The following is a 23662-nucleotide window of genomic DNA, read 5'->3' on the forward strand; positions in this document are numbered from 1 at the left end:
GGTGTGTACCACAAGAGGTTTAGAGGAAAGTCACCCCTTTAATCCTGTTTCTCAGCAGTTCCCCTCTGGGGAAACCGCTGTTAGTTTCTTATGTATTTTAGAGATGTGTATAAAACCACATTCTTTTGCTTTCTAATACAAGGAGTAGCATCATGTCTACCCTGCTGTGCAGTCTTTTTTTACTTAATGAACTTAGAACATTATTGCATGTTAATATGTGTAAAGTTACCTCATTCTTTTTATTGGCTGCATGGTAGTATAACTAGACCTCTATTAATGTACATTAGGCTGTTTCTTGTTTTTGTTTCTTTTTTGCTATTATGAGTAGCACTAGTGAATAGTTCTCGTAAATATAAGGCAAATTCCTGTAAGTGAATTTCTGAGTGTAATTTGGGATAATGCCTAGTTGTTCTCCATATAGGTGTACCAATGTAAATTTCTAGTGTTAATGAGGTGTATCAGACTTTTTTCTTGGGCATTTTTGCCTTGTGTAAAAAAAATATATATTTCTGCTTATGGATACATAATAGTTACACTTATTTAAGGAGCTCATGATATTTTGGTACATACAGTGTGTAATGATCAAATCAGGGTAGTGGGAATATCACTTCAAGCATTTGTAATTTTTTGTCTTAGGAACATTCCAACTCCATTTTAGTTACTTTGAAATATATAATTATTGTTAACTGTGGTTGTGGTTGCCCTATTGTGCTACCAAATACTGGATTTTACTCCTCCTGTTTTTGTACCCACTAACTATCAGCTCTTTATCTCCCCAACCTTCCCACTCCCCAGCCTCTAGTAACCATCATTCTCCTTTATCTCTGTGAATTCATTTTAACCTCCCACACAAGAGAATGTGGCAGTATTTATTTTTCTGTTATTTCATTTAACATACTGTCCTCCGGTTCCATCCTTGTTGCAAACGACGGGATTTTGTTCTTTTTTTATGGCTGAATAATATTCCATAGCCATGTACATACCATGTTTTCTGTATCCATTCATCCATTGATTGACAGTAAGGTTGATTCCGTATCTTGGCTGTTGTGAATATTACTGCAGTAAACATACGAATACAGATATCTTTTCCATATACTGATTTCCTTTCTTTTGGATACATCCCCAGCAGTGGGCTTGCTGAATCATATGGTAGTTCTGGTTTTAGGTTTTTGAGGATGGGGTTTTTTTTTTTTTTTTTTTTTGCAATGAGAATAAAAATTTTCCATGTATAAGATTAGTTTCTTTGAACTTTGTTTATATCCTTTGCTGATTTTTCTATTGAGTTCTTTTTTCTTTTTGAGACAGAGTTTATTGCCCAGGCTAGAGTGCAGTGGCACAATCATAGCTCACTGCAGCTTTGACCTCCCGGGCCCAAGTGATCCTCCCATGTCAGCCTCTTAAGTAGCTGGGACTACAGGCACATGCCACCATGCCTGTATATTTTGTGGAGATGGGGTCTTCCTGTGTTGCCCAGGCTGGTCTCCAACTGGGGCGTAAATGGTCTTTCTGCCTTGACTTCCCAAAGTGTACCACGTCTGACCTAGAAATTTTATTCTTAACATTTTGTTTAATTATTTACTTTCTAATTCTAGGAAGTTGATTAGCCTGAAACATGCAAATTATAAAGCCTATTTTGTTGTAGTTACCGAAGTTACAGTTTTGAAACTGAATTCTGTACCATAATGTAGATGAAAAAACATTGGAGTAAGATGTATTTGCTTGTATTTGAAGCTCATTAGGAGCTAGCTGTGATGACTTAGGGACAACCTTTTTAAGCCCAAAGGTTTTTTATTTGTGAAATGAATATTAAAATAAGTTTTTTGGTTGGGTGCAGTGGCTCATGAGGACCTGTAATCCCAACACTTGGGGAGGCCGAGGCGGGCGAATCACCTGAGGTCAGGAGTTTGTGACCCTCCTGGCCAATGTGGTGAAATCTCGTCTCTACTAAAAATACAAAAATTAGCTGGGTATGGTGGCGTGCACCTGTAGTCCCAGCTACTTGGGAAGCTGAGGCAGAAGAGTCTCTTGAACCGGAGAGGTGGAGGTTGTAGTGAGCTGAGATTGCGCCAGTGCACTCCAGCCTGGGTGACAGAGCGAAACTCTATCTATTGCAGTGGTTAAGATATGTAAAAGTCAGTATGATATCTGCACATAGTCTCTCAGTATTTCCTTTTCCTTCTATATGATGGTTACTTTTTGTCAGCGTTTTCTATCTCTGCCTAGTTACTTTCAGTTTTTAAAGTCAAGATTTATTTTTTTATTTTCTTAATATTTTGTAGAGCCAAGGACTAGATTCTATTTGCCCAGGCTGGTCTGGAACTCCTGGCCTCAAGTGATCCTCCCATCTTGAGTTCCCCAAAAGTGTTGAGATTACAGGTGTAAGCCACCATGTGTGGCCTCAGAGTCAAGACTTCTTTTGACTGTTCTTTACTGATGTGGAGTTTCAACACAAAGTAACCAGATATGAAATTAATTTGTTATCAAATTAATAGTAGAGAAATTTAGTCTGGTGGATTTCACATTTGGTAATTTCAGGATAAGCATTACCTTAGTGCACCTTTGTTTTCCACCTATTTTGTGTTGTATAGCATCAGATGCTATAAATGGCAAATAACCACTGAACAAATTTGCTTTCATGGTGCTAGAAGAACTAGGATTTAAATGCAATTGTCATAATCTTTTTATTTATTTTTATTTTTGGAGACAAGGTCTCGCTCTGTTGCCCAGGCTGGAGTGGTACAGTGGAACAATCAGGGCTCACTGCAACCTCGACTTGCTGGGCTCAAGCCATTGTCCTGCCTCAGCCCACCCCCCCCCCCACCCCCCCCCCCCCCCCCGCAAGTAGCCGGTACCACAGGCATGTGCCACCAAGCCTGGCTAATTGTTTTGAATTTTATTTTATTATTTTATATATTTTTTTGAGACGGAATCTTGCTGTGTTGCCCATGCTGGAGTGCAGTGGCATGACATTGGCTCACTGCAACCTCTGCCTCCTGGGTTCATCCAGTTCTCCTGCCTCAGCTTCCCAAGTAGCTGGGATTACAGGTGTGCGCCACCACACCTGGCTAATTTTTTTTATTTTTAGTGGAGATGGGATTTCACCACGTTGGCTAGGCTAGTCTCAAGCTCCTGGCCTCAAGTGATTCACCTGCCTCAGCCTCCCACAGTGCTGGGATATAGGCGTGAACCACCACGTCTGGCCTGTTTTGAATTTTAGTAGAGACGGGGTTTCTCTATGTTGCCCGGGCTGATCTTAAATTCCTGACCTCAAGTGATCCTCCTGCCTGGCCATCACGCCTAGCCCGTTTTTTTTTTTTTTAAAGTAATTTATATAGTAGTTTACAGTTTACAAGACTTTCTTACATATTCTCCTCCTCCATTTGAGGAGAAGAATTGTTATAGAATCTTTATTTCCATGCTCAGAGCAGGAACTCTCCTGAAGCAGTCCCTAGGCTTCCCAGAATTGTAAAAGAAAATCTTTTGCTTCTTTTTTTTTTTTGACAGAGTCTTGCTCTGTCGCTCATGCTGGAGTGCAGTGGCACGACCTCAGCTCACTGCAACCTCCACCTCCTGGTTTAAGCAATTCTCCTGCCTCAGCCTCCCAAGTAACTGGGATTACAGTCGCCCACCACCATGCCCAGCTGTTTTTGTATTTTTAGTAGAGATGGGGTTGCCATGTTGGCCAGGCTGGTCTAGAACTCCTGACCTCAGGTGATCCACCCATGTCAGCCTCTCAAAGTCCTGGGATTACAGGCGTGAGCCATCACGCCCGGCCTGCTTCAGTTTTTTTTGCTTTAAAAATTTTTTTGCTTAATGTCTCATTTTTTTCTTCATTTGCAGGCAGGTATTGTTTTCCTTCTAGAAGTTGTTGTTTGTCCTTGGTTCTGAAAAATTCATTTATCTTGCTAGTTATTTCTTAAATTCTTTGTTTCCTTTTTGTTGATAGTTTTTTTAAATGATCTCTTTCACTTGCTACTTTGCTTAAAATGTTTGATGATTATTAGTTCATATTTAAGAATGAGGCAATAAAAAGTTGTTTGAGAGTTAATGTGTATGTTAGCAGTGCTTATTGAACAGCTGTCAATGTTGTAGGACCCTGAAAAGCCAAATATCTTTTGGTGCCAGAACCCATATTAGCTCCTTATTTGTGTTTGAGAGAATCTACCTTTCCTTTTTGTTTCGGTGTCATCGTTATGTTATTGTGTTTGCTTATATTCATGTAGACAATTGTGCATTCAGGTTTTTCAGCTACTTCTTTACAGTCCCATTTCCCGCTCTGCTCTCCTTTGTATCTGCAGTTTTGTAATCCTAAATCATTTCAGCATTCTGGGGAGCAGATCAGCTTCCCACTGTATTCTACCTTCCACATGTCTTCTAGGCCTTGGCTTTCATTGTCTTGTTTCATCAGTTATTATGCTTGCATTTATGTCATTCCAAAAATTTCATGAAGTGGCTCATGGCCTTTTCATTATCACAGTTTTATTCCTTTATTGTTCTTTAACTCCTTTGTTCTTTTTTGCCTTTTAAATAGGATCTTTGAAGTCATGATGCCATCATGAATTTGAAATTCTGTTGTATTTGTAATGGGTACTAATGAACAGAATAAACAAGTTCAGTATCTTGTTTAAATTGAGTATTTTTATATTTCTGTTATGGTAGTGATTATCATAGTTTCTTAGTTTTCTATTTAAATATTTAAGGCCGGGCGCGGTGGCTCAAGCCTGTAATCCCAGCACTTTGGGAGGCCGAGACGGGCGGATCACGAGGTCAGGAGATCGAGACCATCCTGGCGAACACGGTGAAACCCCGTCTCTACTAAAAAATACAAAAAAACTAGCCGGGCAAGGTGGCGGGCGCCTGTAGTCCCAGCTACTCCGGAGGCTGAGGCAGGAGAATGGCGTAAACCCGGGAGGCGGAGCTTGCAGTGAGCTGAGATCCGACCACTGCACTCCAGCCTGGGCGACAGAGCCAGACTCCATCTCAAAAAAAAAAAATAAATAAATAAATAAATAAATATTTATTAGGCCGGCCGTGGTCATGCCTGTATTCTCAGCACTTTGGGAGGCTGAGACAGGCAGTTTGCTTGAGGTCAGGAGTTCGAGACCAGCTGGCCAACATGGTACAACCTTTGTCTCTATTAAAAATACAAATATTAACCAGGTATGGTGGCACATGCCTGTAATCCAGCTACTCGAGAGGCTGAGGCAGGAGAATTGCTTGAACCTGGGAGGCGGAGGTTGCAGCCTGGGTGAAAGAGTGAGACTATCTCTAAATAAATGTTTATTAGTAATTATTTAACTTTTTGGTACTCCAAATGTCATTTGCTTCACATTTTGTTTTTTTCCAGTTATGAATATATTGTTTGGCTTTGCAGTTGCAATAATTTTATGCTTAAAATTATTTGTTTCTTTAGGTAATAGGCATCTGTTAAACAGGAAAAATCTTACTATATCTCATGATAAAGTGGGATTTAATATGAATTAATCATGATTTGGACTCCAATAAATATTTCTCAAACAAAATCAAAGAGTACATTTACAATGGCAGGGTACGCTTAGTACAGTTCTTTTCTGTGTTCTTTCAGAATACTATATCAATTCCACAATATTTATGTTCTTTTAACATACAAAATACTTGTATGTAATCATACTCCTGTGAAGTAAAACTAGTGATATTCCTGTTTGGTAGATACAACAAAAGTCAGCAGTGTCATAGTATTTAGTTTCTGACTTTTTTTTTTATAGTTTTTAACTTTCAGTTTTATATTACTAATATTAGAACTAGGGCTAGACATTGGGATATATGAACATTAGGGATGGGTGGAACCTGATGAGACTCAGGAGGAGTAGCCATAGGAATACAGGGGAAACCAGTAATGTGGTGTATTGGGTTAGCCCTGGAAAGGAAGGTGGCTGAAGGAGATAAGAATTGAAAGGTGACTCTTCCCCTTCCTTTTACACGTTGCTACGAGATTTATTTTCTGAAAGCATACTTCCAGACGTGTAATTGTCACTTTAAAACTTGCTTTTAATACTTCCCTTACCTGCTGGATTAAGTGCCGATTTCTCATACTGCTGTGTGCTGTTCAAGACCTCCTACTGTCCCCATACTACTTGAATTTAGGTGTACCTGGAATATATTAAGTGGTGTTTGGTCGACTAGACCTGGTGGTTCCAGATGTATTTGTAACAATTTTTTTTTTTTTTCTTTCTTTTGGAACTCTTGACTTCAAGTGATCTACCCACCGCAAAGTGCTGAGATTACAGGAGTGAGCCACTGCTCTCAGCCCTTACTTGAAATTCTTAAAGTGACTTTGTTGCCTTGCCTCCCCCTCACCCCACTTCCTTCCCTTTCCTTCCTCTCCTTCCTTTTCTTTCTTTCGTTTTAGAATTATGCTGCTGGCCAAGGCATGGATGCAGGCAGGGAGAAACTGATAAATTCCATGTTCTTTCTATGTTAGTGCTTGAGAAGGTAATTTCATTTTCTACGTAATTAAAACAAAATATAAAGCATTGTAGTGTTTGTGTCTTGAGTAAATAAGTTTTTTTTTTTTTTTTTTAAAGACAGAGTATCATACTGTCTCCCAGACTGGAGTGCAGTGGCACAATCTATGCTCACTGCCACCTCTGCCTCCTGGGTTCAAGTGATTCTCCTGCCTCAGCCTCCCGAGTAGCTGGGATTACAGGCATGCGCCACCATGACTGGCTAATTTTTTGTATCTTTAGTAGAGACGGGGTTTCACCAAGTTGGCCAGGCTGGCCTTGAACTCCTGACCTTGTGATTCGCCCACCTCGGCCTCCCAAAGTGCTGAGATTACAGGCGTGAGCCAGTGCGCCTGGCCCGAAAACTTTAAATAACAAAACCTACCTTTGTATTTTAAGGTATGGTACATTAGCAGCTCCTTGATAATTATTGATTCTAGTGTATGAAGCCTGTTTTTTGTTTTGTGTTTTTGAGACAGAGTCTCACTCTTGTTGCCCAACTGGAGTGCAGTGGCGTGATCTCGGCTCACTGCAGTCTCCACCCCCTGGGCTCAGGCTATTCTTCTCAACTTCCTGAGTAGCTGGGATTACAGGTGGCCACCACTGTTCCTGGCTAAGTTTTGTATTTTTAGTAGAGACGGGGTTTCACCATCTTGGCCAGGCTGGTCTCGAACTCCTGATCTCGGGTAATATTCCCTCCTTGGCTTCCCAAAGTGCTGGGATTACAGGCATGAGCCACTGCGCTTGGCCATGAACCTTATTTTTTTTTTTTTTTTTGAGACGGAGTCTAGCTCTGTCGCCCGGGCTGCAGTGCAGCGGCCAGATCTCAGCTCACTGCAAGCTCCGCCTCCCGGGTTTACGCCATTCTCCTGCCTCAGCCTCCTGAGTAGCTGGGACTACAGGCGCCCGCCACCTCGCCCGGCTAGCTTTTTGTATTTTTTAGTAGAGACGGGGTTTCACCGTGTTAGCCAGGATGGTCTCGATCTCCTGACCTCGTGATCCGCCCGTCTCGGCCTCCCAAAGTGCTGGGATTACAGGCTTGAGCCTCCGCGCCCGGCCGAACCTTATTTTTTAAAAAGTTAAATTCTGTATCATATGAGGTAATTGTCAGGTATTTCTCTCTTTTTTTGAGTCAGGGCCTTGTTCTGTTGCTCAGGCTCGCGATCCTTCTGCCTCAGCCCCCTGAGAAACTGGGACTACAAGTGTGTGCTACCATGTGCAGCTAATTTTTTCCCAGTAAAGACAGACTTTAATTGATGCATTGCTGCCCATGCCACGTGGGAGATGGAGTTATTACTCAAATCGATCTCCTAATTTAAAAAACTTTTTAGTAGAGATGATGTTTCACTGTGTCACCCAGGCTGGTCTTGAACTCCTAAGTGCTGGGATTACAGGCGTGAGCCACTGCATCTGGCCAGATAGTTCTTTTTGATAATACTGTAGTCATGTAGCCTTGTTTTTGTTCATGTTGGACTAAGCCATCTCTAGGATTTTACATAGTTCAGCAGTGTTTTTAAATATAAATTGCTTAAGAAACACCTAGGGTAGCCGACACCTAAGGTAGCCGCTTGCTGTAAGGTTATTTTACTTGACAGTAAACATTCTTTTTTATATTAAAACACATGGATATTGTAGTGCAATGCAGACCTTTCATTAACTTGTTAAACAGGTCTTGAAGACAGGTTATTTGGTTACTTTCTAAAAAATGTCTTAGGAGAATGGGTTTGTTAACATTCAATAATTGCTGTGGGAAAGTTAGCGATACTGTAGTGAAAGAGTGGGCTTTTGAGGCAGGGGCACCTGGGTTCACATTGCTTAGCTTCTGTCATTTATTGGCTCTTGTAGCCTAGGGGCAAATTACTTAAATCTTTTATAATTCTGCCTTTTTTTTCATGTAAGATAATCTGGCCTTTTTTTTTTTTTTTTTTTCTTTTTTTGAGATGGAGTGTCGGTTGCTTAGACTAGGGTGTAGTGGAGCGATCATTGCTCACTGTAGCCTTGACTTCCCAGGCTCAGGTGATCTTGCCACCTCAGCCTCCCTAGTAGCTGGGACTACTGGTGCATGCCACTACACTTGGCTAGTTTTTGTAGAGGCGAGGTTTCACCATGTTAACCAGGCTGATCTCAAACTTCTGGGCCTAAGCAGTCGGTCTGCCTTGGCCTCCCAAAGGGCGTGAACCACTGGGCCTGGCTCCAGCGTTGTTTTTGTTTTTGTTTTTTGAGTTGGAATTTCACTCTTGTCACCAGGCTGGAGTGCAAATGGCCTGATCTTGGCTCACTGCAACCTTCACCTCCCAGGTTGAAGTGATTCACCTGCCTCAGTGTCCTGAGTATAGCTGGGATTATAGGCGCATGCCACCACACTTGGCTAATTTTTATATTTTTAGTAGAGATGGGGTTTCACCATGTTGGCCAGGCTGGTCTCGAACTCCTGACCTGCAGTGATCAGCCTCCTCGGCCTCCCAAAGTGCTGAGATTGCAGGCGTGAGCCACCATGCCCAGCAGCATATTTTTTTTAAAAAAGCTTAGGCCGGGCGCGGTGGCTTAAGCCTGTAATCCCAGCACTTTGGGAGGCCGAGGCGGGCGGATCACAAGGTCAGGAGATCGAGACCACAGTGAAACCCCGTCTCTACTAAAAATACAAAAAATTAGCCGGGCGCGGTGGCGGGCGCCTGTAGTCCTAGCTACTCAGGAGGCTGAGGCAGGAGAATGGCGTGAACCCAGGAGGCGGAGCTTGCAGTGAGCCGAGATCGCGCCACCGCACTCCAGCCTGGGCAACAGCGTGAGACTCCGTCTCAAAAAAAAAAAAAAAAAAAAAAAAAAAGCTTATCTATCATTTGAACACTTGAAGTGATGACACTTTTTGGTAAATATTTCAGAGAAAAAATTGCTTGTGTCTACACTTCTAAGAGGATTTTGAGGCAGCAGCCTTGTATTACAGTTATTTGTTAATGCTATTAGATTGTAAGCTGTTAGAGGCAGGACTGCCCTCTCTTATGCCTCATATCTTCCAGTGCTTAGGCCATATTGCTCATATTATTAATAGCTGTTCAATAAATGAGTTGATTTAAATTAAATTTTATCCCAATGAGTTCATACTGTTTGCAATATATTTATAAATTAAAACTTGCCAATCTTTAAAACAAAAAAGGATTCCATAGGCTGTTAGAATAAATTTCAGTGATTACTCAGTTGGTTTCAGTTTGTGAGGAAAGAGAAGCTCAGTAAGTAGAAATTTGTTTACCTTATGGAGAGTAAAGCTTATTTTCTTGTGGTAGTGAAGTTTATATAAAAGTTCTTTGTAAGTTTTCAAGTTCAATTATATTTTGTGTGTTGCGTCTTTAATACGTCTCAAAAATTGAGAATTAAAAGCATCTTGTTTCCAGAATATAATGCTTTTTTCACCTTGTTTTTAGGAGGCTGAACGCACCATATTTATGTATATGTATGTACTTAAATACATGTATAGCAATTTTCATATGGAATAATTTAACAAATATAATTTTTATAACTTCCTGTTTTGATTTTTATGATAAAAATGCAAGTAAAGCATAGAAAGGGTCTGGCGCTGTGGCTCCCACCTGTACTCCTTGTACTTTGGGAGGCTGAGGCGGGCAGATCACTTGAGGGCAGAAGTTCGAGACCAGCCTGGGCAACATGGCAAAACCCTGTCTTTACTAAAAATACCAAAAAAAAAAAAAAAAAAAAAAAATTATCCAGGCCCACGTGGTGGTACACACCTGTAATCCCAGCTACTTGGGAGGCTGAGACATGAGAACTGCTTGAACCCAAGAGGGGGATGTTGCAGTGACCCAAGATTGTACCACTGTACTCCAGCCTAGGTGACAGAGCAAGATTCTGTCTCAACAACAACAAAAAAGAAAAAGCATTGAAAGGTGCTGACAGCTTAAGAGGTAAACTGAAGAGGATGGAGTCTAACAAATTTCAGATAAGAGGAACATTAAAATGGAAGTTTTCAAATGTTGGGACTTTCTAATCCAGATTTCTTAAAAATTTATGAATGCAGTTTCATGTTTCAGATCATCTGATCTGATCTGTAAACAGATAGCTTGATAACAGATAAGACATTGGATACTTCTTTCGGGACCAAACATCTAAAAAATAGGGAAGCGGCAATTTTTGCTACCTGTAGAGGCCATGTTCCTTAGGTGTTTTCTTCTTTGAGTAGTAGGGCATTTACCATCCTTATCTGATGACCCGTAACTCTTAGTATTTATTTAAAAGAGTTCTGTGCAATGCTTAAGTACCACTGAATGAGAATCAACAAGGGAAGTCTGTAGATGACTGTGCTTGCAGTAGATGTCTACTAAATATTAATAAAGTTTCGTTATGTTAAAACCTAAGCAAACAGTTCAGTGGAATAAAAATGTCATAGTTTTTTAAAGTTAAAACCATGACTCAAAAATATAATAAATATGTTTTACACCTTTTTTTTTTTTTTTTTTTTGGTCAGTCTGGCTCTGTTGCCCAGGCTGAAGTACAGTGGTTGAATCTTGAATCTTGGCTCACTGCAACTTCCACTTCCCAGGCCCAAACCATCCTCCCGCCTCAGCCTCCTGAGTAGCTGGGGCAACAGGCCTGCACCACCACACCTGGCTAATTTTTGTATTTTTTTGGTAGAGATTGGATTTTGCCACGTTGACCAGGCTGGTCTCACACTCCTGAGCTCAGGCGATCCCCCGACCTGGGCCTCCCAAAGTGCTGGGATTGTAGGCATGAGCCACTTTGCCTGACTTGATTGGTTTTTAAAAATTATTTTCCTTGAATTTAAACCTGACACTTTTGAAAATTTGGGGGCAGTTTTATTAGTATGTCTCTCAGGTTTGGCTTTTCTTGTGTTTAGATTCAGGTTATTTGGTCTAGAATATTACAGAAGTAAGTGGCGCTTGTTCAGGCATACAATATCAGTTCGTTCTGTCACTGATGTTGATGTGTCAATTAAGGGCACATTTGCCAGGCTATTTCACTGCAAAGCTGCAGTTAATTTTTTGGGGGGATGAGGTACTTAGGAATTATAGAAAAGCCTGTTTCTTAAATTTACATTCGTTTATTTGTATTTATCTGGACTTACGATTTTTTAATTTATTCAAGAGATTATAATATAGTACTCTACTTATTTTTATTAAAGTAAAAATAACATCACATAAAGTTAATCATTTAAAGTATACAATTCATTGGCATTTAGTACATTCATAGTGTTTTCAAACCTCCACCTCTGTCAAGTTCTGGAATGTTTTCATCAACCCGAAAGAGAACTGTCTCTAAGCAGTCACCCCCATTCCACTCTCCCAACAGTCTCTGGTAACACTAATCTGCTTTTTGCCTCTATGAATTTACCTGTTATGGATACTTCTTACAACTTGAGGCATACAACGTGATCTTTTGTGTCTGGCTTCTCTTTGTTTTTGATGTTTATACTCAGCATGTATTAGTAATTCATTCCTTTTTATCGTTACGATTTCATTGTATATGCCACATTTTGTTCATTTTCTATTGATGGACGTTTGGGGTGTTTCTTCCTTTTGGCTACTGTGAGTAGTGCTGTTTTGAACACTGGTGTACAAGAATTTGAGCACCCTTTTTCAGTTCTTCTGTATATATACCTAGTAATGGTATTGCTGAGTCATGTGGTAATCGTGTGTTTGACTTTTTAAGGAATTGCCAAACTTTTATAGTTGTTGAACCCTTTTACCTTCACGCCAACAATATACAGGGGTTCTAGTTTTTCCATGTCTTTGGTAACATTTATTTTCTGTTTTTTTCTTTTTTTGAGTATAGCCATTCTAGTGGGAGCAAAGTAGTATTTCATTGTGGTTTTGGTTTGCATTTCCCTAATGATATTCAGTATATTTTATGTGCTTATTGGTCATTTGTTTATCTTGGGAAAATATTCAAGTACTTTGCCCATTTTTATTTTGTTATTTATTTTATTTATTTATTTTTGAGACAGGATCTTGTTCTGCTCCCCAGGCTATAGTGCACTGGCACTATCAAGGCTCACTGTAGTCCTCACCTCCTGGTCACAGGCAGTCCTCCAATCTCAGCCTCTTGAGTGGCTGGGAATACAGGTGTGCCCCACCACACCTGGCTAAGTTTTAAAAAATTTTTTGTAGAGATGAGGACTCTGTTGCCCAGGTTAGTCTGAAACTCCTGGGTCAAGTGATCCTCCTGCCTTGGCCTCCCAAAGTGCTGGGATTACAGGCACAAGCCACTGCATTTGGTCCTTTGTACATTTTAAAATTGAGTTGTCTTTTTGTTGTTGAGTTGGAAGAATTCTTTATATATTCTGGATACTAGACCTTATTAGATATGAGGTGCATATATTTTCTTCTATTCTGTCAGTTGTCTTTTTACTTTATAGATAATATTCTTTGCACGTGTTTTAAATGTTCATGAAGTTTTTGTTTTTTTGTTTTTTTTTAATACTCTTGGTTTTGGTGTCATATTTAAGAATTCATTGCTAAATCCAAGGTCAAGAAGCTGTATCTCCCTGTTCTAAGAGTTTTATAGTTTTTGCTTTTATATTTAGGTATTTGATTTATTTTGAGTTTATTTTATTTATTTTTGAGACAGAGTCTTGCTCTGTTACCCAGGCTGGAGTGTAGTGGTGCGATTCCAGCTCATTGCAACCTCCGCCTCCTGGGTTCAAGCTATTGTCCTGCCTCAGCCTCCCAAGGAGCTGGGATTACAGGCACCTACCACCGTGCCATGTTGGATTTTGCCGTGTTGGCCAGGCTGGTCTTGAACTCCTGACCTCAAGCGATCCACTTGCTTTGGCCTCCCAAAGTGCTGAGATTACAGACGTGAGCTACTGCACCCAGCTGAGTTTATTTTTGTATGTGGTTTGGGTGGGGGGGTCCAGTGGGTATTTAGTTGTCCCAGTCTGTTTTTTGAAAAGACAGTTCCGTATTGAATGATCTTAGCAGTGTTGTTGAAAATAACTTGGGTATAGATGTGTGGGCTTATTTTTGGTTTATATGTCTGTTCTTAGGCCGTAGTACACTGCTTTGATCACTATGGCCGAGGTGGGAGGATTGTTTGATTCCAGGAGTTGGATACCAACCTGGGCAACATAGTGAGACCCCATCTCTATGAAAAATATTTTTAAAATTAGTTGGGTGTGTTGGGGCATGCCTATATTCCGAGCCACTTGGGAGGCTGAGGTGGTAGGGTTGTTTGCACCCAGGCGGTGGAGGCTGCATTGAGTCATGGTAGTGCCACTGTACTCCAGCCTGGGTGATAGAGTGAGACTTCGTCTCAAAAAATAAATAATCAGAATGGGCAAAGGACTTGAATATTTTTCCTAAGAAGATCTACAAATGGCCAGCTCACTATTACTTTGCAGTAAGTTTCGAAATAGGGAAGTGTGAGTTCTGTAACTTTATTCTTTTTTTTTTTTTTTTTTTTGAGACGGAGTCTCGCTCTCTGGCCCAGGCTGGAGTGCAGTGGCCGGATCTCAGCTCACTGCAAGCTCCGCCTCCTGGGTTCACGCCATTCTCCTGCCTCAGCCTCCCGAGTAGCTGGGACTATAGGCGCCCGCCACCTCGCCCGGCTAGTTTTTTGTATTTTTTAGTAGAGACGGGGTTTCACCATGTTAGCCAGGATGGTCTCGATCCCCTGACCTCGTGATCCGCCCGTCTCGGCCTCCCAAAGTGCTGGGATTACAGGCGTGAGCCACCGCGCCCGGCACTTTATTCTTTTTCTGCATTGTTTTTGGATGTTTAGGGCCCCTTGCACTTCCAAAGGAAATTGAGAATGGTCTTTTCTATTTCTGCACGAAAGAGTGTGTTGGACTTTTTCTTTTTTGAAATAGTGAAACTTATGGAAAAGTTCTCTTATCCCCCTTGCAGGGCGTGTGATAGGGGTGTGGCTTGCTGCTTTGGCACCCCGCTGCTCAAATCTCTATGCAGAGCATGCAGACAGGGCAGGCTGTGGGACTCCGACCCCACTACAGCACCTGGGGTGAATGTTTACAGTTCCTGAAGCCTCAGTGGGCATGTGTTACAGGGTGCCCTTTCAGTCTAGCCATCCGTAGGCGGCTTGTATTAGCTCAGTTAGATGCCCTGCTTTATCGCAAGGACAGAGGGCTTTCTTGCCTTGCTGTATGGGAAGAATCGAATCACACTTGGGCTTGGAGAATGAGTGCAAGGTTTTATTGAGTGGAAGTTTTCAGCAGATGGATGGGAAGCCAGGAGGGAGATGGAGTGGGAGGGTGGTTTTCCCCTGGAGTCCTGCAGCTCAGCGACCTGGGCTCTCCTCTGACTGCACCTGCCAAACTCAGCGAAACTTCGAGCCCTTCCACTGGTCGATGGCCTGCCAGCCCGCTCTCTGTCAGTGTGGTCTTCCACCGGCATGTGGTCTTCCACCGGCATGTGGTCTTCCACTGACGTGTGGTCTTCCACTGACGTGTGGTCTTCCACTGGCATGCTCCCCTCGACGTCCAGCTGTTTGTGTGTTCTTTTGCCGATATGTCTCTCTTAATGACGTCCAGCCACTTGTATGTCTGCCTACTAGTCTCGGAGGGTTTTATAGGCACACGTTGGGGGTGTGACTGGCAGAGTGGTCTTGGGAAATGCAGCATTTGGGCAGGAAAACAGAAGTGCCGTGGGCACAGACCCGGGGATGGAGCCCTAGCAAGGGACCATGCCCTTCCCTTTCCAGCACTTGTCTGCCCACTTCCATATCAATGTGGTCTTACTCTTTCTCAGGGGGGTGAAGCCCTAGCCAGGGATCTCATGGAGGTGGAGCCCTAGCCAGGGATCATGCCCTTTTCTTCCCAGCACTTCCTTTCCTCCTTCCGTATCAATAGGGTCTCACTTTGTCGCTCAGGCTGGAGTGCAGTGGTGTGATCTTGGCTCACTGCATCCTCTGCTTCCGGGCTCAAGCGATCCTTCCGCCTCATTGTCCGAAGTAGCTGGGACCACAGGTACGAGCCACCATGCCTGGCTAATTTTTTTATTTTTGGTAGAGACGAGGTTCGCCATGTTGCCCAGGCTAGTTCTGAGCCACTGAGCTCAAGCAGTCTCCTCCCCTCGTCCTCCCAAAGTGCTGGGATTATAGGCGTGAACCACTGTGCCTGGCTGAGTGTTGGAATTTTAATAGAGATTGCGTTGAATCTGTAGATGATGATTGGGTAGTATTGCTCTCTTAACAATGTTAAGTTTCCCATTCCTCAGGGCTGTCTGTCTTGTCTTTTTCTTTTTCTTTTTTTTTTGAGACGCAGAGTCTCGCTCTGTCTCCCAGGCTGGAGTGCAATGGCGTGATCTCGGCTCACTGCAACCGCCGCCTCCTGGGTTCTAGCGATTCTCCTACCTCAGCCTTCCAAGTAGCTGGGATTACAGGCGCCTGCGTCCACACCCAGCTAATTTTTTTGTTTGTTTGTTTTTTTTAGTAGAGATGGGGTTTCACCATGTTGGTCAGCCTTGTCTCAAACTCCTGATCTCACGTGACCCACCTGCCTCAGCCTCCCAAAGTGCTGGGATTACAGGCTTGAGCCACTGTGCCCGGCCAGGAATGTCTTTCTGTTTAGGTCTTTTAACATTTCTTTCAGCATTGTCTTAATAGTTTTTGGTGTACAAGTGTTACATTTTCTTCATTATGTTTATTATAGGTATTTTATGCTTTTGGATTTTACTGCAAATTGAGTTTTCTTAATTTCTTTTTTGGATTGTTAATAGTGTATATACACACAGCTGTTTTTGTGTGTTGGTCTTGTATCTTGCAGGTTTTCTGAATTTAATTAGCTCTAATACATATTTTTTGGACTCTTTAGAATTTGTATAAGATCATGTAATGTGTGAATAGGAATAATTTTACTTCTTCCTTCCAATTTGGATGCTTTTAAAAAAATTTGCACTGTCTCACTGTGTTCCCCAGGCTGCAGTGTAGTGCTTTTCACAGGTGCCGTTATAGCACTCTACAGCCTCGAACTGCGGGGCTCTAGCACTTCTCCTGTCCCAGGCTCCCACGTATCTGGGACTAAAGGTGCTTTGCACTGTGCTGGCTCAGGATGGCTTTCATTTCTCTTCTTGCCTAGTTACTATGGTTAGAACATCTGCTACAGTGTTGAATAGAGCTTGTGAAAGCAGGGCATTCTTGTCTTGTTCCTGATCTTAAGGGGAAAGCTTTCAGTCTTTCACAGTTGAGGATGCTTTGCTGTGGGTTTTTTTTTAATAGATGCTGTTTATCAGGTTGAGCAAGTTTCCTTCTTGTTTCCAGTTTGTTGAGTATTTTTATAATTAAAGGGTGCTAGATTTTGTCAAATGCTTTTTCTGCATCAATTAAGATGATCATTTGGTATTTTTCTTTCATGTTATTAGTGTGGTGTATTTTTGATTGATTTTTGTATGTTGAGTCACTCTTGCATTCCTGGGAAAATACTACTTTGTACGGTGTTTGATCCTTTTTATATGCTGCTAGATTTGGTTTACTGGTATTTTGTTGAGGATTTTTACTCTACTCTGGTTGTAGTTAGAATTCCTTAGCTATTGGTTGATTTTGGGTGTTTTTGATGGTCTTTGTGATTTTAAAGCTTAAAGTTTTCTGAAATCATTTTAAAGACTAAGTTTGTTATTCTGACGGAATCAATTTGAGTAAGTTTTTCTTTGGAAACAGCACAAATTTGGTAGGGTCAGAAATAAAACATAAAAAAGAGAAAAAGTTTCATCTATTTGTGTATTTTTTGCCAAAGTGTATTATTTTTCAGTCTGAAGAATAATCTTTTTTTAAAAAATTAAAGTCAGGCATGTGCACTTAAAGATGTACACTTAGGTTTTATTTTTTTCAGAACCAGCTTTCTCCTGGGGAAATTTGTATTCTACATGGATGTCGTGAATAAATTGTAAATTTGGTGACAGAGAAAAAAAAATTAGGATTTTCATACTAGCAGTGTTTGTGTATCTTTTTTTTTTTTTTTTTTTTTTTTTTGGAGACGGAGTCTTGCTCTGTAGCCCCGCTCTGTAGCCCAGGCTGGAGTGCAGTGGCGCAATCTCGGTTCACTGCAAGCTCCGCCTCCCAGGTTCACTCCATTCTCCTGCCTCGGCCGCTGGAGTAGCTGGGACTACGGGCGCTCACCACCACGCCCGGCTAATTTTTTTGTATTTTTAGTAGAGATGGGGTTTCACCATGTTAGCCAGGATGGTCTTGATATCCTGACCTCATGATCTGCCCGTCTCGGCCTCCCAAAGTGCTGGTATTACAGGCGGGATCTACCGTGCCAGACCTGTTTGTGTATCTTAAACTCTTTATGTCCACGTGGGACCTTCACATATAACAGAATCCAGTAGATTTCTTAAAAAATAGTTTTTTCTTAAGCCAGTCAAATTTACCAGTGGGGGGCCAGTGGAAGATTTCTAATGAGTTGTGGAATGCTGACTCCTGGATTGTTAGTAGGACTGTTGATTTGCCTTTTTTGTGGGGGAGGGTAGTTGTCTTCTGTATGTACTTGGTGGTTGTGTATGTGTAAAGGAAATAATACATAAACATTTTAGTTGGTCTATTTCTAAAGTTGTTTGTATTAGTTTACTACGGCTGCCATTAGTTTACTAGGGCATACTGCAGACTGGGTGGCTTAAACAACAGAAAATTATTTTCTCAGTTTTGGGAGTTCTAAGTTCAGGATAGAGGCATCAGCAGAGGGTTGATTGCTTCTGAGACCTCTCTCCTTGGTTTGCAAATGACTGTCTGCTTGCTGCCTCTTCACATGGTCCTTTTATCTGTGCATGTGTCCAAATTTCTTATAAGGGCACAGTCTTGTAGGAATAGAACCCACTCTAATTGCCTCATTTGCAGTTAGTCACTTCTTTAAAGACCTTATCTTCAAATATTGCTACATTTAAGGTATTGGGGGCTATGACTTCAACATACGTCTTATTGGTTGGGGGGACACAGTTCAACCCATAACATACACAGGGAAAAGAAGATGAGACAAAATCAGATGGCACAATGCAGTTAAGATGAGTGGTGTGGAACTTGTGAAACTTTAATTAACCTTTATATACTTGTGTAACTGCCATAACAATACTGCTTTTTTTTTTTTTTTTTAAAGCTTTTTTCAGAACATGAGTTAACTTCTATTTTTTAAGATAGGATCTTCTCTGTCACCTGGGCTGAAGTACAGTGGCATGATCATAGCTCACTGCAGCCTCAAACTTCTGGTCTCAAGCAATCCTCTTCCCTCAGGCTCCCTAGTAGCTGAAACTACAGGCATAGACCACCACACTCAGCTATTTTTAAAATTTTTTTGTAGGCGTGAGCCCTGCCAGTTTTTGGTTCAGTTCTCTGAAGTTTCTTACGAATTTTTATTTGGTACAAGCTTTTCATTCCCACTGAGTTACTGAAACTACAATTTTAAGAGTTTTCAACAGAGTTGTTGGAAAAGTGTGTATCACAAAGCACCATTTAGCATTTAACTTCATGTTAAAAGAAAAAATCTTTTATAAATTTTAAAACGTTAGTTTTCATTGTTATTCCACAAGACTTTGAAATTTAATGCAAATAGAAATAAATAGGATTCTGAATACCTGGATTTTTGTGATGTGCACTATATTTTGGTTAGACAGTCTCAAAACCTGTATTTTGTTTCATGAGTGTTTTATTGGAATTCCTCTTAAGGTTTTCAAGTTGTATCAGAGTTTTTCTCCCTCAGCCAATATGAGCATTTAAACATTTTCACTTACATTGTCAGTTTTAACTAGTTGTATTTGCTTTTTATATCTGGTTACTCTTAACCTTTCTTTTCTTTTCTTTTTTGAGACAGTTTTGCTTTTGTTGCACAGGCTGGAGTGCAGTGACTGTCTCGGCTCACTGCAATCTCTATCTCCCGGGCCAGGTTCAAGCAATTCTCTTGCCTCAGCCTCCTGAGCAGCTGGGATTACAGGCGCATGCCACCACACCTGGCTAATTTTTTTTTTGTATTTTTGGTAGAGACAGGTTTCTCTATGCTGGCCAGGCTGGTCTTGAACTCCTGACCTCAAGTGATCCACCTGCCCACCTCAGCACCACAAAGTGGTGGGATTATAGACGTGAGCCACTGTGCCAGGCCCATTCCCTGGTTTAAAAACAGTCCAGATGTATCATCAATTTAGTTGTAAAGATTTGAGTATATGTCTTTTTTATTTATTATTATTTTGAGAGGGAGCCTTGCTCTGTTGCCCGGGCTGGAGTGCAGTGGCGTGATCTCAGCTCACTGCAACCTCTGCCTCCCAGGTTCAAGTGATTTTTCCGCCTCAGCCTCTCAAGTAGCTGGGATTACAGGCACCCGCCATCATGCCCAGCTAATTTTTTATTTTAGTAGAGATGGGGTTTCACCATGTTGTCTAGGCTGGTTCCAAACTCCTGACTTCAGGTGATCTCCCACCTTGGCTTCCCAGAGTGCTGGGATGACAGGCATGAGCCACTGCGCCTGGCCTGTCTTCCTTCTAAAACATAACCACCATACCATTATCACATCTAAAGTGATTATTCGTTAGTGCCATTTAATAATATCCAGCTTGTGTTCAAAGTTTTGATTGTTTCATAATTTTCTTTCTTTCTTTTTTTTTAAGGTTGATTTGTTCACATAAAGGATTCTTAGTTCATCTGCCCATTAAAAGCCACTGTTTGTTGTAGAAACCAGCTCATTTAACCTTTAAATTATCCCATGATCTGGATTTGACTTATTACTTCCCCCAGATGTCCTTTAACTTGTTCTCCATCTTGAATGTCCTGCTAATTGGTAGTTAAATCAGATTTCTAATTTTATTTTAGGTGGGCACAAGACTGTGTCATAGATGGTACTCCGTATTTCATTTTGGGTTATGTCAGGAAACACTTGATGTCTAGTTATCTATTTGATTTTTTTTTAAAAAGCTATACTGAGGTATACTTTATGAAAAAATCAGTTTTAAGTTTATAATTTGAGGTTTGACAAATGTGTACTGTAGTAATAACCACCGTAATCAAGATAATACTCAGTTACCCAGAAAATTCCCTCTTGTTTCTTGCAGTCATCCCCCTTCCAAGTTGATCTATTTTCTATCACCGTAGTTTTGTCTTTTCTGGATTTTCATTATAAATAGAATCCTATAGTAGTAAGTAGTAAGATCATTGTAATATAAAGGCGATAAATTTTGGCCAGGAGCTGCAGGTCTAATTCCTTCCATTTTTATATGACAGGGACTTGCCATGAGGTGTTGAAGCCTTGTTTCACTGAGTTGGAGAGACTGGACCTAAATGGCGCAGCATGACTTTGCTCCAGCCTGGCTTAATTTCCCTACTCCACCATCATCAACAAAGGTATTCTTTCTGCATCTCTCTTTCTGTCTGCTTCTCTTGCATTCGTTTTTTACACAAATGTAATTAAGTCATGGAGAAGTAATAATATCTTTGCAGAGAAGTACATTTGTGGCCGGGCATGGTGGCTCACCCCTTGTAATCTCAGCACTTTGGGAGGCCGAGGTGGGTGGATCACCTGAGGTCGGGAGTTCGAGACCAGCCTGACCAACATGGAGAAACCCTGTCTCTACTGAAAATACAAAATTAGCTAGGCGTGGTAGTGCATGCCTGTAATCCCATTTACTCAAGAGACTGTGGCAGGAGAATTGCTTGAATCCACAATGCAATCCACAATTGCATTGTGGCAGGAGGTTGTGGTGAGCCAAGATCGCACCATTGCATTCCAGCCTGGGCAACAAGAGCAAAACTGTCTCAAAACTAAACAAAAACAAAAACCCAAAACATTTATATTACCATCTAAGTTATCTAATTTGTTGGCTGTATTAATTTTTTTTTTTTTTTTTTTTTGAGACGGAGCGTTGCTCTGTCACCCAGGCTGGATTGCAGTGGCATGATCTTGGCTTATTGTAGCCTACGCTTCCTGGGTTCAAGCGATTCTTCTGCCTCAGCCTCCTGAGTATTTGGGATTACAGGGGTGGGTCACTATGACTGACTAATTTCTATATTTTTATTAATAGTAGAGGTGAGGTTTTTGCCATGTTCGCTAGGATGGTCTCTAATGCCTGACGTCAAGTGATCTGCCTGCCTCGGTCTCCCAAATTGCTGGGATTACAGGCATGCGCCACCATGCCCTGCCTGTTCTATTAGTTAACAAGTCAGTTTTTATTATACCATCAGCGCACTAAGCCATTTATTTCAAAGTTGTCTTTTGTAGTAATCAGTTTCAAAAATTTTAATTCTTACTAGTCAGATATGTTGAACAGAGCATCTTTTTCTATACTGTTTTTTACTGTTACATAGGTTGACTTGTTCATAATGATACCCACCAGACATGGTATACTTCAGTTTGCAAAGTGCTTTTCTGAACATTATGTAATTTGTTCATAATTCCATGAATGTGGTGATTTAGAATTATTCTTAGTCCCTGCTGTACTCATTTTAAATATTGATCTCCTTTTTCTATGAGGGAAAGTAAAATCATTGAGGTGCAGAGAAAAGCGTTTGTGCACAGTCACTTTGGGATGAGGACGATTTATCTGAGTTCTCTGTGTCTTTCCCCATCTTTCTGTAAAACTGTTTGTCTCATTTGGTATCAAACCCATCTGTCAGGCTCCATTAATTCCCAGCTAATTGCTCTATTGTTTTCATTAATGCCTGTGGGGGCCTACATTATGATCCATGCTCTGATCCAATTTAGTTATGGCAGGTGTAGTTTTGAGGCCCAGCCTCCTGAGGTTGGTTCTGACCGTAGTAGGGCTCTCCTTAACGTATCTCTTTCTCAGATTCATTCAGAACTAACTGGCCTGTGATTCAGCTTATTGCTCTTCATGGAGAGGAGCTACCAGCCTCTTATTACTACCAGTATCTCCATTGTTTCTGAGAGGGCTGTTAGTGTTGAATAAAGTTAGTTCCTTTGAGAGATTGCTTCTTACCCTTGGCAAAATCTTTGAGTCATTACTCCTCATGCTAGGTGGAGCAATAGCCTGAATCTTCTCAATTTGTTTTTCCAGAGTGAAACTACTGCCCTGTTAGATAGCTGGAGCAAGAGCAATTAGGGCTCAGTTTTCTTGGGCTGATGAACCTGGGTTAGAGCCTTCATTCTGTGAGTGGGGGTTGGGTGGAATAAAGGAGCCTCAGATTTCTTGACTGGAGTTATCAGGAATTTAACTTCTTCAATTCGAGTTGGAGCGGGTGAGAAATGTTGGCAGTCTGCCTCTCCCAGTAAGGTGTACCCCTTGTTTAGGAGATGAGACGGGGGAAGAAACCTGTCTTCTCTTGATTATAGCTGCCCAGATTGGATGCAGGAGGGGTAGTTGGTTGCAGCTCAAGTGCTGCGGACTCTTAAATAATTGAGTTTTAGTTTGAACAAGTATAACTGGGAAAAACAATTAAAAAACAAAACACTGTGGCTGGGTGTGGTGGCTCACACCTGTAATCCCAGCACTTTGGGAGGCACAGGCGGGCAGATCACTTGAGGTCAAGAATTCAAGACCAGCCTAGCCAACATGGCCAAACCCCGTCTCTACTAAAAATACAAAAATTAGCCAGGTGGGGTGGCATGAGGTTGCAGGGAGCTGAGATCGCGCCACTGCAGTCCAGCCTGGGTGAAGGAGCGAGACTCTGTCTTAAAAACAAAACAAAACAAAACACTAAAAGTGTGAAAATTATTCTAAGGGCACATAGCAAATGAAGAAACATTTATTCAAGAAAATCTGAAAACTTTGTGTTTCTGTACTATTCTTCTGATAACCTGCTTTTTCCTTATAAACATTTTTTCAAAGCCTTTTCGTATATCTGGAACCCTTTTTTCCCCCACATAAATACGACTTTCGAATGGCTCATGACTAAAATTTCAGGAATAATGTGAACTTTGCAATATCATTATACATTAGGACTCACTAAGGAATGTTCATTTAACTTATATAAATAAAAATAGAATAGTTTTTTACAGATACATTTACAGACATTCAAGGAGATTGCAAATTATTAAAATTGTCTGTTTTTAAGATGTGCTAAGAATAAATTTTTGAAGCAGATGCTAGAAATGGGCTTTTTTGATAGATTATGTAAAAAAAAGATAGTGATTTAATAGTCTGCAAAGCGGAAAATAGCGGCATATTCTGACAAAAAGTCATAATACAATTTTTTTGGTCAAGTTATTTTGTTAGGGGAGCTTTTTGATGGGCCTTTCTTCCAGCACGATCTAGTGTGTAGACATAAAACAA

General features: G+C 41.1%; 2 protein-coding genes across 24 annotated transcripts in view; both read left to right on the plus strand.

The window, feature by feature from the left end:
* Positions 1-23662, plus strand: part of GPBP1 (GC-rich promoter binding protein 1) — an 86939-nt gene that overhangs the window by 16246 nt on the left and 47031 nt on the right. For 17 of the 23 annotated variants that reach the window (XR_012413676.1, XR_012413675.1, XR_012413672.1 and 14 more), the window contains exon 3: positions 20658-20777. The exons of the other annotated variants lie outside the window; for them this stretch is intronic. Coding sequence is in view for 12 of the 17 variants with exons in the window: in XM_005556938.5 (XP_005556995.1) it covers positions 20715-20777 (63 nt within the window). In the remaining 5 variants the exon portion in view is untranslated. The remainder of the gene's footprint in view (positions 1-20657; positions 20778-23662) is intronic. 23 annotated transcript variants of the gene reach the window in all.
* On the plus strand, positions 2900-19989 carry LOC135971511 (putative uncharacterized protein encoded by LINC00596; the record flags this gene model as incomplete). Its single annotated transcript, XM_065547194.2, has 3 exons — positions 2900-3014; positions 11799-11804; positions 19734-19989. Coding segments are annotated over 3 exons (240 nt in total), but the record flags the coding sequence as incomplete, so codon positions are not given.

The sequence above is a fragment of the Macaca fascicularis genome, chromosome 6, assembly GCF_037993035.2.
Source record: "Macaca fascicularis isolate 582-1 chromosome 6, T2T-MFA8v1.1".
Taxonomy (NCBI): domain Eukaryota; kingdom Metazoa; phylum Chordata; class Mammalia; order Primates; family Cercopithecidae; genus Macaca; species Macaca fascicularis.